The sequence below is a fragment of the Gigantopelta aegis genome, chromosome 9, assembly GCF_016097555.1.
Source record: "Gigantopelta aegis isolate Gae_Host chromosome 9, Gae_host_genome, whole genome shotgun sequence".
NCBI lineage: Eukaryota > Metazoa > Mollusca > Gastropoda > Neomphalida > Peltospiridae > Gigantopelta > Gigantopelta aegis.
Genome location: NC_054707.1, coordinates 10354556 through 10370506, shown reverse-complemented (window position 1 = coordinate 10370506; position 15951 = coordinate 10354556). Strand labels below are relative to the sequence as shown.

General features: G+C 39.4%; 1 protein-coding gene across 1 annotated transcript; it reads left to right on the top strand.

Annotated features, from left to right (window-relative positions):
• Positions 1–1394: 1394 nt before the first annotated feature.
• Positions 1395–15058, top strand: LOC121380845. Its single transcript, XM_041509835.1, has 8 exons — positions 1395–1537; positions 2522–2619; positions 7627–7773; positions 11266–11400; positions 12012–12191; positions 13167–13371; positions 13958–14246; positions 14877–15058. Exons 1-8 carry the CDS (start codon positions 1395–1397, stop codon positions 14883–14885), a joined length of 1206 nt encoding a protein of 401 aa, XP_041365769.1. The 3' UTR covers positions 14886–15058.
• Positions 15059–15951: the final 893 nt, after the last annotated feature.

Sequence of the window (15951 nt, the reverse complement as noted above, 5' to 3'; positions counted from 1 at the left end):
AGGGGCCCTCGAACCTGAAGTGCCTTGGGCCCCCGAGGTCTAAATGCGGCTCTGTACATCACCCTCGAATCAAACCAAATTTATAGAAAGCATTCTTAAAAAATATCGTTACCTAAATAGTTCTAGTTTAGTGCTGTATATTGAGGAGGGTGATATTTTTAGTAGGTCATTAAAACAAGCCACTGCAAACGGGTAAAGGGTCACGTCACTCCTGTGGACCCCCTCCCCCCGCCCCCCGCACTGACCTGCCAATAAACGTTTCCTGGGTTTTCGCTTCAGATTGTCAGAATGGTTGGTTGCCGTTCGAGGGTCACTGCTACAAGTACTTCAGCACGAAGATACCGTACGACAGTGCCAATGCCGTGTGCAAAACGTACAACGGCGGTATCACGTCGGCAGCGTCGCCAAGGGAACAAGAGTTCGTCGCATCGCTCAGGTAAAAGGCACATATAGACTGGATGCGGCGCGTGCGTGCGTCTAAAGGTAGTACTCAACCAAATAACTTCCGGCTGGGTCAAAGTTCGAGGTGCACCGTACTTTTGATGGAGAAGTGAACACCTAACGTCCTGTGATTGGTGATAACTGTGACTGTGTTGTTGCAAAAAAATATAGTTTCATCTTTTATACAATTTTATTTCATCTAGTACCACTGTGTCAAGTAGCCTTGTGCTTGTATGGGGTACCTGTAAAAAACAGTACTCAATTTTGTGCAGAACTAGGGTAGTCATAAACAGAAATGAGCAGCTTGACCCCCAATTTGATTTAGATTCACTTTAATGGTGAGGGGTGGTAGTATCTATATGTGTAGCGTTTATGTCGATTGATACACTGCTGGTAGGATATTTTAGCCACATATGTTACTATTGTCGTCTGTGGGATTTAATTTGGTAGTATACACGCTACAAAACGCATGCGGCCAGCGCAATGAAATGGTTGTATATGGTGTATGTGTCTAAAACGCAAGCGGCAGGCGCATCCGACGCAACAGTCGGACCGCACAACCAGTCTATATTACCGTTAGTATAACAAGCATTCTAAAGGTCAATTCATACTCAGATGGCCGACCTCAAGCGCAACTGAAATTTTTTTTTTTATTAGGTAAACTAAAAAGCGTTGAACGAACGCGCTCTAAAATTTAATATGAATTGTGTTAAAATCATACTGAATTGACTGAAAAAATGAGAATTGCAAAACTGGTCAAGTCAACTACTCGCTTGAAAAGAGTCGGCAGTGAACTATAATTCTAGCTTAAGAATAGTGCTAAAGCAAAGCTTATCGCGGTTCGGGCCCAACTAATTTTCGTATCTCCTAAATTCAAGGGCCGCAACTGTTAAAAATCGGTATCTTTTCACGAAAGTTAAACTGATCTGTACCATGGTGAAGCTATACACAAAATGTCAGTTCAATATCTTGGCGCTTTGCGGAAAACAAATGCGGAAAACTTTATGTCGGACAGACAGACGGATGGTATGATGGGCGGACGGATGGACATGCAGATAGACGGAGACAAAACCTATAGTTCCCTCCGGCCTGACCGGTAGGACACTAAAGTCTGATATAGATTGGATGCGCGCATGCGCGCGGTTTGGATAAAAAAATAAATCGAAATACATTACCTTCAATAAGAACTCGCTCCAGCCAGTGCACCACGACTGGTACACAAAAGGCCGTGGTATGTGTTATCCTGTCTGTGGGATGGTGCATATAACAGATCCCTTGCTGCTAATTGAAAAGAGTAGCCCATGAAGTGGCGACAGCGGGTTTCCTCCCTCAAAATCTGTGTGGTCCTTTACCATATGCCCGACGCCATATAACCGTAAATAAAATGTGTTGAGTGCGCCGTTAAATAAAACATTTCTTCTTCTTCTTCTTCTTCTTCAATAAGAGCGTCTAGAATAGTGCGCGCATCTGCAGAACGCACGTGGTCAGCCCAGTGAAATAATCGTATATGGTGTATATGTCTAAAACGCAAGCCGCTGACGCATCAGTCACACCAGATGCAATAGTCGGACCGCACGCACGCGCCGCAGCTACTCGAATCTTCTATAAGGAGATTCACTTAAAGAGATGGTCCAAAGACAGTTGCAACTTAGCGTAAACTACTTGTATACATGTACTTTTTTTTCATCCGTCGATCCATCTATCATTGTATGTATGTAATGTATGTATGAGTATATATGAGTATGTATGTATGTATAAGTGTGTGTGTGTGTGTGTATATGTGTGTGCGCGCGTACGTGCGTGCGTGCGTGTCTGTCTGCCTGTCTGTCTATATATTATGTATCTACATCAATCTATCTATCTATCTATCTATCTATCGATCCATCGATCCATCGATCCATCTATCGATCTATCTATCTATCTATCTATCTATCGATCTATCGATCTATCGATCTATCTATCTATCTATTATCTATCTACATCTATCTATCTATCTATCTATCGATCTATCGATCTATCTATATATCGATCTATCTATCTATTTGGCGTTCCGTATATTTTTGTTTGCTGTGTATTGTAGGAACCCCATGGAGAGTACCTGGATATCTATAACAAAGGTAGACTGGAAGTGGAAGTGGGATGGAGTCACAGCAGCCCCCTTCACTAACTGGGCGAAAGGTACCGAACATCTATAGTAAAGGGACAGTTTGCAGGCATTGTAAGAAGTTTCCGACTAGCATAGCCTTTTTTGCCATTTTTTTTCTTGTTTGGAAGGAAGGAAATGTTTTATTTAACGAAGCACTCAACATATTTTATTTACAGTTATATGGCGTTGAACATATGGTTAAGGGCCACAAAAGTATTGAGAGAGGAAACCCGATGTCGCCACTTCATAGGCTACTTTTTTTAATTCGCTGAAAGGGATGTTTTATATGCACCATCCCACAGACAGAATAGTACATACCACGGCCTTTGTTACACCAGTTGTGGAGCACTGGCTGTAATTTTAGTCATGTATCTTTAGCGTCCCACCTTCTAAAATACAATACATATAACATATACCTGAGACCGCGAGTACCACAGGCGCGGAGCCATGTATTTAAAAGGGATGTCTTTTCAAATATTACCCTTCAGGCACGGAGAAAACAAGTGAACCTTAGGGGTGGGGTGATGATTGAGATACAGGACGCGAAGCGTTCGTGGTTTGTTTTAGGGTTTCGAGGTATGCGCCTCCAGAAATGTTTGAAAACAAGATGTCATGAAATGCAATGCCTTGCATGCTACAAGTAAAATTCATTATGACAAAGCTTGGTAAACGTATAATTTTTTTTATATTTGATTATATGCTGAATATATATATATATATACACATGTATATATATATATATATATATATATATATATATATATATATATATATATATATATATATATATATATATAAACACTACAGTGATGTATACAACTGTTGGATCAAATGAAATAATGACTTAATTACAATAACAAATCCCATGTATTTTAATAACAAATTATCGATTATTTTGAAATGTGTTATTTTGAAGTGACAAGCCTATGTAGAACGGTATTTTTTAGCTAAATTGGTCAGACTCTTTTTATGTGAACACGCTTCGTCAATTCTAAGAGGGGCTCGGATTTAGAGTATTACAACTTAGAACGCAGCACTTGCCATGCTAATTAAATTGGTTACGGATTCGCTGCTGGCATAATTCTGTTATTTATTGTGATAAGATGTTTTTGTTGTAATAATCCAAGAGCGAAGTTCTAGTATTTTGTTTTTATTTGGTCGCTATAACGTTTGTACTTTTATAAACAAAAATTCGATTTTCCTTCTGAACACATATGTCTATGAGAAAGTCCATATAAAATACCCTTTACTGGTTAATAAACTTACGTACAGAACTCCGTAAAACCGTCATAGGTGATGTATTAGTTAAACTACTGGTCTGAAGTATACTACGTACAGGCCTCAGTAAAACCGTCTTAGGTGATGTATTAGTTAAACTATTGATCTCCAGTATACTAAGTACAGAACTCGGTAAAACCGTCATAGGTGTTGTATTAGTTAAACTACTGGTCTGAAGTATACTACGTACAGGCCTCAGTAAAACCGTCATAGGTGGTGTATTAGTTAAACTATTGATCTCCAGTATACTAAGTACAGAACTCGGTAAAACCGTCATAGGTGTTGTATTAGTTAAACTACTGGTCTGAAGTATACTACGTACAGGCCTCAGTAAAACCGTCATAAGTGATGTATTAGTTAAACTACTGGTCTGAAGTATACTACGTACAGGCCTCAGTAAAACCGTCATAAGTGATGTATTAGTTAAACTACTGGTCTGAAGTATACTACGTACAGGCCTCAGTAAAACCGTCTTAGGTGATGTATTAGTTAAACTATTGATCTCCAGTATACTAAGTACAGAACTCGGTAAAACCGTCATAGGTGTTGTATTAGTTAAACTACTGGTCTGAAGTATACTACGTACAGGCCTCAGTAAAACCGTCATAGGTGGTATATTAGTTAAACTATTGATCTCCAGTATACTAAGTACAGAACTCGGTAAAACCGTCATAGGTGATGTATTAGTTAAACTACTGGTCTGAAGTATACTACGTACAGGCCTCAGTAAAACCGTCATAGGTGATGTATTAGTTAAACTAGTGATCTCCAGTATACTAAGTACAGAACTCGGTAAAACCGTCATAGGTAATGTATTAGTTAAACTATTGATCTTCAGTATACTACGTAATGAACTCAGTAAAACCATTATAGGTGATGCATTAGTTAAATAATTGCTCTGAAGTATACTACATACAGGCCTCAGTAAAACCGTCATAAGTGATGTATTAGTTAAACTATTGATCTCCAGTATACTAAGTACAGAACTCGGTAAAACCGTCATAGGTGATGTATTAGTTAAACTATTGATCTCCAGTATACTACGTAATGAACTCAGTAAAACCGTCATAGGTGATGTATTAGTTAAACTATTGATCTCCAGTATACTACGTAATGAACTCAGTAAAACCATCATAGGTGATGCATTAGTTAAACTACTGGTCTGAAGTATACTACGTACAGGCCTCAGTAAAACCGTCATAGGTGGTATATTAGTTAAACTATTGATCTCCAGTATACTAAGTACAGAACTCGGTAAAACCGTCATAGGTGATGTATTAGTTAAACTATTGATCTCCAGTATACTACGTAATGAACTCAGTAAAACCGTCATAGGTGATGTATTAGTTAAACTATTGATCTCCAGTATACTACGTAATGAACTCAGTAAAACCATCATAGGTGATGCATTAGTTAAATAACTGCTCTGAAGTATACTACATACAGGCCTCAGTAAAACCGTCATAAGTGATGTATTAGTTAAACTATTGATCTCCAGTATACTAAGTACAGAACCGGTGAAACCGTCATAGGTGATGTATTAGTTAAACTATTGATCTCCAGTATACTAAGTACAGAACTCGGTAAAACCGTCATAGGTGTTGTATTAGTTAAACTACTGGTCTGAAGTATACTACGTACAGGCCTCAGTAAAACCGTCATAGGTGGTGTATTAGTTAAACTATTGATCTCCAGTATACTAAGTACAGAACTCGGTAAAACCTTCATAGGTGTTGTATTAGTTAAACTACTGGTCTGAAGTATACTACGTACAGGCCTCAGTAAAACCGTCATAAGTGATGTATTAGTTAAACTACTGGTCTGAAGTATACTACGTACAGGCCTCAGTAAAACCGTCATAGGTGGTATATTAGTTAAACTATTGATCTCCAGTATACTAAGTACAGAACTCGGTAGAACCGTCATAGGTGATGTATTAGTTAAACTACTGGTCTGAAGTATACTACGTACAGGCCTCAGTAAAACCGTCATAGGTGATGTATTAGTTAAACTAGTGATCTCCAGTATACTAAGTACAGAACTCGGTAAAAGCGTCATAGGTGATGTATTAGTTAAACTATTGATCTTCAGTATACTACGTAATGAACTCAGTAAAACCATTATAGGTGATGCATTAGTTAAATAATTGCTCTGAAGTATACTACGTACAGGCCTCAGTAAAACCGTAATAAGTGATGTATTAGTTAAACTATTGATCTCCAGTATACTAAGTACAGAACTCGGTAAAACCGTCATAGGTGATGTATTAGTTAAACTATTGATCTCCAGTATACTAAGTACAGAACTCGGTAAAACCGTCATAGGTGATGTATTAGTTAAACTATTGATCTCCAGTATACTACGTAATGAACTCAGTAAAACCGTCATAGGTGATGTATTAGTTAAACTATTGATCTCCAGTATACTACGTAATGAACTCAGTAAAACCATCATAGGTGATGCATTAGTTAAATAACTGCTCTGAAGTATACTACATACAGGCCTCAGTAAAACCGTCATAAGTGATGTATTAGTTAAACTATTGATCTCCAGTATACTAAGTACAGAACCGGTGAAACCGTCATAGGTGATGTATTAGTTAAACTATTGATCTCCAGTATACTACGTACAGAACTCGGTAAAACCGTCATAGGTGATGTATTAGTTAAACTATTGATCTCCAGTATACTAAGTACAGAACTCGGTAAAACCGTCATAGGTGATGTATTAGTTAAACTACTGATCTCCAGTATACTACGTAATGAACTCGGTAAAACTGTCATAGGTGATATATTAGTTAAACTATTGATCTCCAGTATACTAAGTACAGAACTCGGTAAAACCGTCATAGGTGATGTATTAGTTAAACTATTGATCTCCAGTATACTACGTAATGAACTCAGTAAAACCATCATAGGTGATGTATTAGTTAAACTATTGATCTCCAGTATACTAAGTACAGAACTCGGTAAAACCGTCATAGGTGATGTATTACTTAAACTACTGATCTCCAGTATACTACGTACAGAACTCGGTAAAACCGTCATAGGTGATGTATTAGTTAAACTATTGATCTCCAGTATACTAAGTACAGAACTCGGTAAAACCGTCATAGGTGATGTATTAGTTAAACTATTGATCTCCAGTATACTACGTAATGAACTCAGTAAAACCGTCATAGGTGATGTATTAGTTAAACTATTGATCTCCAGTATACTACGTAATGAACTCAGTAAAACCATCATAGGTGATGCATTAGTTAAATAGACACTTAAAATATATTTAACGGTGATAGACACCTGGAATATATTTAACTGTGATAGACACCTGAAATATATTTAACGGTGATAGACACCTGGAATATATTTAACTGTGATAGACACCTGAAACATATTTAACGCTTATAGACACCTAAAAGATATTTAACGGTGATAGACACCTAAAAGATATTTAACGGTGATAGACACCTGAAAGATATTTAACACTTATAGACACCTAAAAGATATTTGACGGTGGTACACACCTGAAATATATTTAACGCTTATAGACACCTAAAATATATTTAACGGTGGTACACACCTGAAAGATATTTAACGTTGATAGACTCGTAAACAACATTTATTATTTAACGATGATAGACACCTGAAATATATTTAACGGTCATCAAACATCCTTAAAAATGTCCTTTCATCTGTGTGTTTTGTTAGACTGTCATCCTATATTCTTTAAATGTCTTTTCATCTGTGTGTTTTGCTTTAAAGGTGAACCGTGGTCGACAGAAGGTTCCCCCAAATGGATTAACCACGCCTCCATGCAAGGACTTGAACTCGGCAACACCTGGAAACCGACTGGATCCTGGGCCAAGTGGCCACCGATTGCCTTTGTCTGCAAGGCCAAACCCACTAGCCGTTAGTATTTACATGCCACCTTACAATACGTTCAAACCCTCCAGTCGTTAGTATTTACATGCCACCTTACAATACGTTTAAAGCCTCCAGTCGTTAGTATTTACATGCTACCTTACAATACGTTAAAACCCGCCAATCGTTACTGTTTACATGCCACCTTACAATACGTTAAAACCCGCCAATCGTTTCTGTTTACATGCCACCTTACAATACGTTAAAACCCGCCAGTCGTTACTGTTTACATGCCACCTTACAATACGTACAAACCCTCCAGCCGTTAGTATTTACATGCCACCTTACAATACGTTCAAACCCTCCAGTCGTTAGTATTTACATGCCACCTTACAATACGTTCAAACCCTCCAGTCGTTAGTGTTTACAAATCACTTTACAATACGTTCAAACCCTCCAGTCGTTAGCGTTTATAAATCACCTTACAATACGTTCAAACCCTCCAGTCGTTAGTGTTTACATGCCACCTTACAATACGTTCAAACCCTCAAGTCGTTAGTGTTTACAAATCACTTTACAATACGTTCAAACCCGCCAGTCGTTAGTGTTTATAAATCACTTTACAATACGTTCAAACACTCCAGTCGTTAGTGTTTACAAATCACTTTACAATACGTTCAAACCCTCCAGTGGTTAGTGTTTACAAATCACCTTACAATACGTTCAAACCCGCCAGTCGTTAATGTTTACAAATCACCTTACAATACGTTCAAACACTCCAGTCGTTAGCGTTTACAAATCACTTTACAATACGTTCAAACCCGCCAGTCGTTAGTGTTTACAAATCACCTTACAATAAGTACAAACCCGCCAGTCGTTAGCGTTTACAAAGCACCTTACAATAAGTACAAACCCACCAGTCGTTAGTGTTTACAAATCACCTTACAATAAGTACAAACCCGCCAGTCGTTAGTGTTTACAAATCACCTTACAATAAGTACAAACCCGCCAGTCGTTAGCGTTTACAAATCACTTTACAATACCTTCAAACCCTCCAGTCGTTAGTGTTTACAAATCACCTGACAATACGTTCAAACCCTCCAGTCGTTAGCGTTTACAAATCACCTTACAATACGTTTAAACCCTCCAGTCGTTAGTATTTACATGCCACCTTACAATACGTTCAAACCCTCCAGTCGTTAGTATTTACATGCCACCTTACAATACGTTCAAACCCTTCAGTCGTTGGTATTTACATGCCACCTTACAATACGTACAAACCCTCCAGTCGTTAGTGTTTACAAATCACCTTACAATACATTCAAACCCTCCAGTCGTTAGTGTTTACAAATCACTTTACAATACGCACAAACCCTCCAGTCGTTAGTGTTTACAAATCACTTTACAATACGTTCAAACCCTCCAGTCGTTTGTATTTACATGCCACCTTACAATACGTTCAAACCCTCCAGTCGTTAGTATTTACATGCCACCTTACAATACGTTCAAACCCTCCAGTCGTTAGTATTTACATGCCACCTTACAATACGTACAAACCCTCCAGTCGTTAGTATTTACAAATCACCTTACAATACGTACAAACCTTTCAGTCGTTAGTGTTTACAAATCACCTTAAAATACGTTGAAACCCTCCAGTCGTTAGCGTTTATAAACCACCTTACAATACGTTCAAACCCTCCAGTCGTTAGTGTTTACATGCCACCTTACAATAAGTACAAACCCTCCAGTCGTTAGTGTTTACAAATCACTTTAAAATACGTACAAACCCTCCAGTCGTTAGTGTTTACAAATCACTTTAAAATACGTACAAACCCTCCAGTCGTTAGTGTTTACAAATCACTTTACAATATGTTCAAACCCTCCAGTCGTTAATGTTTACAAATCACCTTACAATACGTTCAAACCCTCCAGTCGTTAGTGTTTACAAATCACTTTACAATACGTCCAAACCCTCCAGTCGTTAGCGTTTATAAATCACTTTACAATACGTTCAAACCCGCCAGTCGTTAATGTTTACAAATCATCTTTCAGTACGTTCAAACCCTCCAGTCGTTAGCGTTTACAAATCACCTTACAATACGTTCAAATCCTCCAGTCATAAGCATTTACAAATCACCTTACAATACATTCAAACCTTCCAGTCATTAATGTTTACAAATCACCTTACAATACATTCAAACTCTAATCATTAATGTTTACAAATCACCTTACAATACGTTCAAACCCTTCCGTCGTTAGCGTTTTCAAACCATCTTACAATACGTTCAAACTCTCTAGTCGTTAGTGTTTAGAAAGCATCTTATAATAAGTTGAACCCCTGTAGACTGGGGATAGACGTGCCCCAAATGCTAGTGGTATACGGGCACGTTAAGAGAGTCCTGGTCTGGTCTAGTCGTTAAGGTTTACAAAGAACCTAGGTTCAAACCCTCTAGCCGTAACCGTTAGTAGACCTTACTGTAAGTGCAAACTCTCACACTGTTAGTTAGAGCTACAGTTCGCCGAACATTTTATTTACGGTTATATGGCGTCAGACATATGGTTAAGGACCACACAGATATTGAGAGAGGAAACCCGCTGCCGCCGCTACATGGGCTACTCTTTTCGATTAGCAGCAAGGGATCTTTTATATGCACCATCCCACCCCACAGACAGGGTAGTACATACCACGGCCTTTGATATACCGGTCGTGGTGCACTGACTGGAACGAGAAATAGCCCAATGGGTCCACCGACTGGGATCGATCCCACACCGACCGCGCATCGAGCGAGCGCCTTACCACTGGGCTACGTCCCGTCCCTCGGCGAACCAAGTCAAAATTACTCAAATAACTCCATTTCTTTTCGATAAACCGTGTTAAAGTATTGCGCCAAATTACCTCATGAAAACTGCACAGTCAGTTGTATTTTGGACTTAATCCTACGGAACATTCCAAATTCAATAGCACCACATGTGCCCCCGCCCACTATCGACCCTGGTCGGGCTGCTGGTGCTCTCTTGCAATTGCCAGCAAGGGCGCTTTGTCCTTCTACCCACCCAAACCCTTTTGTGTCCTGGACAGGAGCCAGCATAAGTCGACACGTGCGCACATGACAGGTGTGCGCTACAACAATTTGCTCTGAATGTGCACGTTAAGCCCTATGACCTGACCTGACCTGACCTAACCTGATACTGTTAAGTGTCCACATATTGTAGCCGTTAGTGTCATCAAAGCTGTTATTGTTTAAAATTCTGAAACAATAATTGTACAATTTTATCCCATTGTCCCCTTTTTTTTAGTTTTCCTCGTTGGATTTCCCTCGCATTTCATCCCTTCCTATATGTTAACATCTGTAGCTATCCATCACCACATCCCAATCCTTGTCTCTCCAGCTGCAACAACTTCTTGTCTGGTGGCTCCGTGTCACCCATCTACCATTCTCCATCAGCCGTGAATACGACTAATGTATACTTAATTAACTTGACTATATACGCGCATACTAGTAATGCATACATATGTAATTTGGCTATTTTTAACTCCAGCACGATCTACGTGTGCTGACAGAAAGACGAACTGCGCATCTGAAATCCAAGAGCTGCCCACGATATGTCAGGATTACGTCACATTCGCCTGGCAACAGTGTCCCAAATCATGCGGCGTCTGTGATCAAGACTCAGGTTAGTAACCAGTCTATTGCTAGTTAGTAACCAGTCTGTTGACAGTTAGTAACCCACTCTGTTGACAGTTAGTAACCCACTCTGTTGATAGTTAGTACCCACTGTGTTAATAGTTAGTAACCAGTCTGTTGATAGTACCCAGTCTGTTGGTAGTTAGTACCCAGTCTGTTGATAGTTAGTAACCATTATATTGATAGTAACTAGTCTATTGATAATAGTAACCAATATATTGATAGTAATCAGTATATTGATAGTAATCAGGATATTGACAGTAACCAGTATATTAATAGTTAGTAACCAGTATATTGATAGTTAGCAATCAGTCTGTTGATAGTTAGTAACCAGTCTTTGATATTTAGTTACCAGTCTATTGATAGTTGGTAACCAGCATTTTGATAGTAATCAGTCTATTCAGTAACTAGTCTATTGATAGTTAGTGACCAATTTATTGACCGCCTCCATTTTATTTACAGTAACTAATTTAACGTGTAGGCCTAACGTACAAAGGATTAATTTGAGTTTTGAAGAAAAGATGGTAATTTTTCAACTATTACTATGCTTTTAATAGTATAATTAATAACCACCCTGTTTGTCTAACTCAACTGTTTTAGCTGGAACATGCAGCGTCCCCAGTGACGGTGCTAACGTCGTCAAGGTGAAGGGCGGGTCAGAGTTAAAACAGGGAGAGGCCGTCACGTACAAATGTCAGAACGGGTTCGGCTTGTCGGGCGGAAACCTGAAACGCGCATGTCTTGATGGCCAGCTGACAGGAAGTGAACCTGTATGTGTCGGTATGTATGATACTATCTTTTAATACGAATATGCGGCTTTGTTTTTAGATTTCACTGTTTAATGATAAAGTAAAACGTGTCTCTTGTCATGTATAATGTAAATATGTATACAGCATAACATATTTTGTTTCATTTTTGTGTACCATTGTAAAGAATTTAGTATTTCAGAAACTTTAATTTTGGATATTGCTCACTACACTAACACTCTCCTCAACTAACTTTTTGTGACTTTCCAAAATTACGCAAACGCCCTTTTTACTACACCCCCACCGTATGGCATACGGTAATGCAACTACCTAAGACACGACTACAATGACATATAATTATTTAGAAAACGGTTTGCAACGGATTCTATGACCCTCCCTTGGAGTGCAGGGCCGTACCCTGATCAAAATCCTAGGGGGTGGGCACTACTTTTTATAAACAAATGAAACACTATACAAATTAAACTCTGTTATGTGTATGCCATTTTCTGAATTTAAAAAAAAAAAAAAAATGAGATTCTCAGGGGGTAAACTACCCCCCTGCCTCCCGGAGAGTACGGCCCTGGATTGTTACATAATTGTTGAGCGGCCCCTGCTGCTGCTTCTGTTACTGATGGTGATGATAGTGATGATGATGATGATGATGATGACGTGGTTGTTGTTATTGTTGTTGTTAATGATGATGATAATTGCGTTAGTGATGATTATGATGAAAATGATGTGTGTGATGATGATTATGATGACAATGACGACGAGTTGTCGTTAATAATGATGCTGATTGTGATGATGATTGTGGTGGTGGTGACGATGACGATAACGATGCTGCTGATGATGATGATGATGACAACAACGATGGGTTGTCGTTGTTAATGATGATGATTAGGATGGTGATCGTGGGGGTGGTGATGCCGATGATGATGATGATGATGATGATGATCAAGATGAAAACTGAAAAAATTTATCTGTCAGTTGTACATTTTGTGTAACTCAGATATCAGCACACTAGTCACACTGACAAGTCATGTGGAGCTGACCAAACGGAGCTTTGTGCCCGGTAACTACAAGATCTACATCGGCGGTGGAGAAGAGTTCCAGATCTCCAGGTCAGGGGAGATAACCAAGTTCGAGTTCTTCAGTGTGTTGCCTGGGAACTGTCTGTTACAGGTGTATCGACCCGTCGGAGGGGAGACCTCAACGTGAGAGTTTTTATTTATAACACAGATCAGGGGCTTAGGCTGGGGTGGGGGCGGAGTGTTGGTTGAACACTTTTGTTACAGTGCTAAATTAGGCTATGCATATAGGTAAACAAAAGTGTCCGCTAAGTTCATAGTCTAACCCACCCCCACCCACCTCCTCCCGATCCAGCCCATGTTACATCCCTGCTAAAGTTATATATACAACAACAAAAAAGCCCCCCCCCCCCCCCCGGAAAAAACCCCAAAAAACCCCAACTCCTCTCAAAACAAAAACAACAACCAAAAATAATTTAAAAAAGAAAGAAAACCTACGACATACTTCTAAAGCTAGGGTGGCAAGCATAGCGAAGTTGTTCTACCAATACACGAACGCTCTTTGTCACAGTGACAAGTCTATAACACAAGTAGCCATAACTGGATGTATACATACACCAAGGATAGAGGCGTATAAATCAAGTTGAAATTCGGATCCTAGACCCCTCCTCCCCATCTCAAGGCCAAGAAGGGGATGGGGGTCATCATATTGATTAGTACGGCCTCACATGAATTGTATCTGAATTTACCGTTATGTGCTGTATGATTTCAGAATGACTCTCGTCGCTAACTACATGGTCTCAACGAACGCTGACCGATCGGAAGTGTTCCACGTTGCCAAGGGCGACAGGGTGAAGGTCGAGCCAGGTGACCGCCTTGCCTTGTGGTACGACTACACCCGCGGCGGCATCTGTTACGACGCCTGTACGGACACCACCAAGACCGGCCTACAGTCGTCTGGCTACATCTACTGGTCGAGCAACTTCAACGTGGGAAACGACTACGAGTTTGTTGCCAACACCAAGTGCCAGACGTTTTCCTTCAGGGCAGTTATTGGCCCCGTAAGTCCTGGTTCATTAATATTAATTATACTATTTCAGGGCAGAGATTGGCCTAGTAAGTCTTGATTCATGAATATTAATTAAAGAAATTCTTTTACAAGCAGAGATTGGCCTCGTAAGTCCTCTCTTATGAATATCTATTAAAGAGATTCTTTCAGGGCAGAGATTGTCCCCCTTAGTATCAATTGGCTCATTAATATTATATTCTTGCAGTGCGGAGATTGGCCCTGGCTCATTGATATTAATTAAAGAGATTCTTTTAGAACAGGGGTTAGCGTGGTAAATACTGGCTCATTAATATTAATTAAGGAGATTCTTTCCGGGCAAAGATTGGCCCTGTAAATACTGGCTCATTAATATTAATTAAGGAGATTCTTTCAGGGCAAAGATTGGCTCTGTAAATACTGGCTCATTAATATTAATTACGGAGATTTTTTCAGGGCAGTAAAGCCGAGTGTATATTAAAGAAACAGTCCTGAGTTTATATAGACACTAATATTCTAAACAAGAAACTATATTTAATGCGTAAGTTTTTATTAGTCGGAAACATCTTACAATGCAGGAAACTCTTGATAGTCCCTTTAAAATTATATACTGTCTCACACGTCACTGCTCTCTTGTGTTTTGCAGGCCAGTTAAAGTTTGATGAATCGCACGACGAATGACCACGACCGCCCACCACTACTCTGATTGGCTCTTCTAGCCGTCCGTCAACGGTCACGTGTTGACCCCATTCCACCAACACTGTCATGTTGAATCGTTATTGAACTACAATTGATTTTACACAGTGTCGTATTGACAGAAACATACAGTCTGTGTCACAATGCTACAATCCAGCTGTGTTTCTGTAATAAATCTGTAAAGCATAATTTGTGTTCCGTTTGATTTTATCGAAGCTCCGATTTTCTTAAAGTCACAGACCCTAGTTTCAACTAGTAAAATGGAAATTAAGTTTGGTTAAAATTTACAAACTTGTAACAGATTTGGATAAAGAGTCTGTGGCGTTGAAATGGGGGACATACCCTTTATAGACCAAAGCCCGTCTTCATAACTGTTACTTCTCAGGGGTACGTACTAATATGAATAAAGCATTTGTGCTATTACAAAAACAAGAATGACGAGAAATACTTCGGATGCATGGAAACGGATAATCAAAACAATAAAATCTACGATATGTCTGAATTCGGCTCACAAAAACAGTTCTAATAATGAAAAACTCGCCGTAGTGTTTAAAAGCAAGGCAGGCACGGCGGAGCAGGGGGGCTGCGTGTGTGCGTGTGTGTGTGTGGGGGGGTATTCTAGCCACCTCACCCCCAATAATTCTGAATCAAAAATATTATTAATAGTAAATCTCAAGGCAGAGATTTTACTTTTAGAATGCAGGAAATTGCATTTCAGGACATCTTATTTTCAAAACTTTACGATGGAGCATACCTCCGAACAGGCAAACACCCTAGAATCATGTATGGATAAGTGTACATTTAGAAATCGGAAATGCGTTTTACGTCACAAATTTATGCGCTCAGATTACTCGTTGATTACAAGTTAATCGTAGCAAGCACATGCCTTGACATGTACAGGCTCTTTTCAAGCACGTACAATAACGGTGGGAATAGTTCAGGACTGATCCTAGTGGGTGGAGCAGGCCCGTTGGAACAACATCTATGGGGGTGGGTACAATCTGTAATGGAGGGGGAAAGGGGAG

What these genes read in the sequence shown, in the direction of transcription:
- LOC121380845 (XM_041509835.1), top strand. Translation starts at nt 1,395, where the DNA reads ATGTCAGTTCAATATCTTGGCGCTTTGCGGAAAACAAATGCGGAAAAC. An exon ending in CAAGGCCAAACCCACTAGCC is followed by an intron (nt 7,774 to 11,265) that starts GTTAGTATTTAC and finishes TTTTAACTCCAG; the next exon opens with CACGATCTACGTGTGCTGAC. An exon ending in CGTCTGTGATCAAGACTCAG is followed by an intron (nt 11,401 to 12,011) that starts GTTAGTAACCAG and finishes CAACTGTTTTAG; the next exon opens with CTGGAACATGCAGCGTCCCC.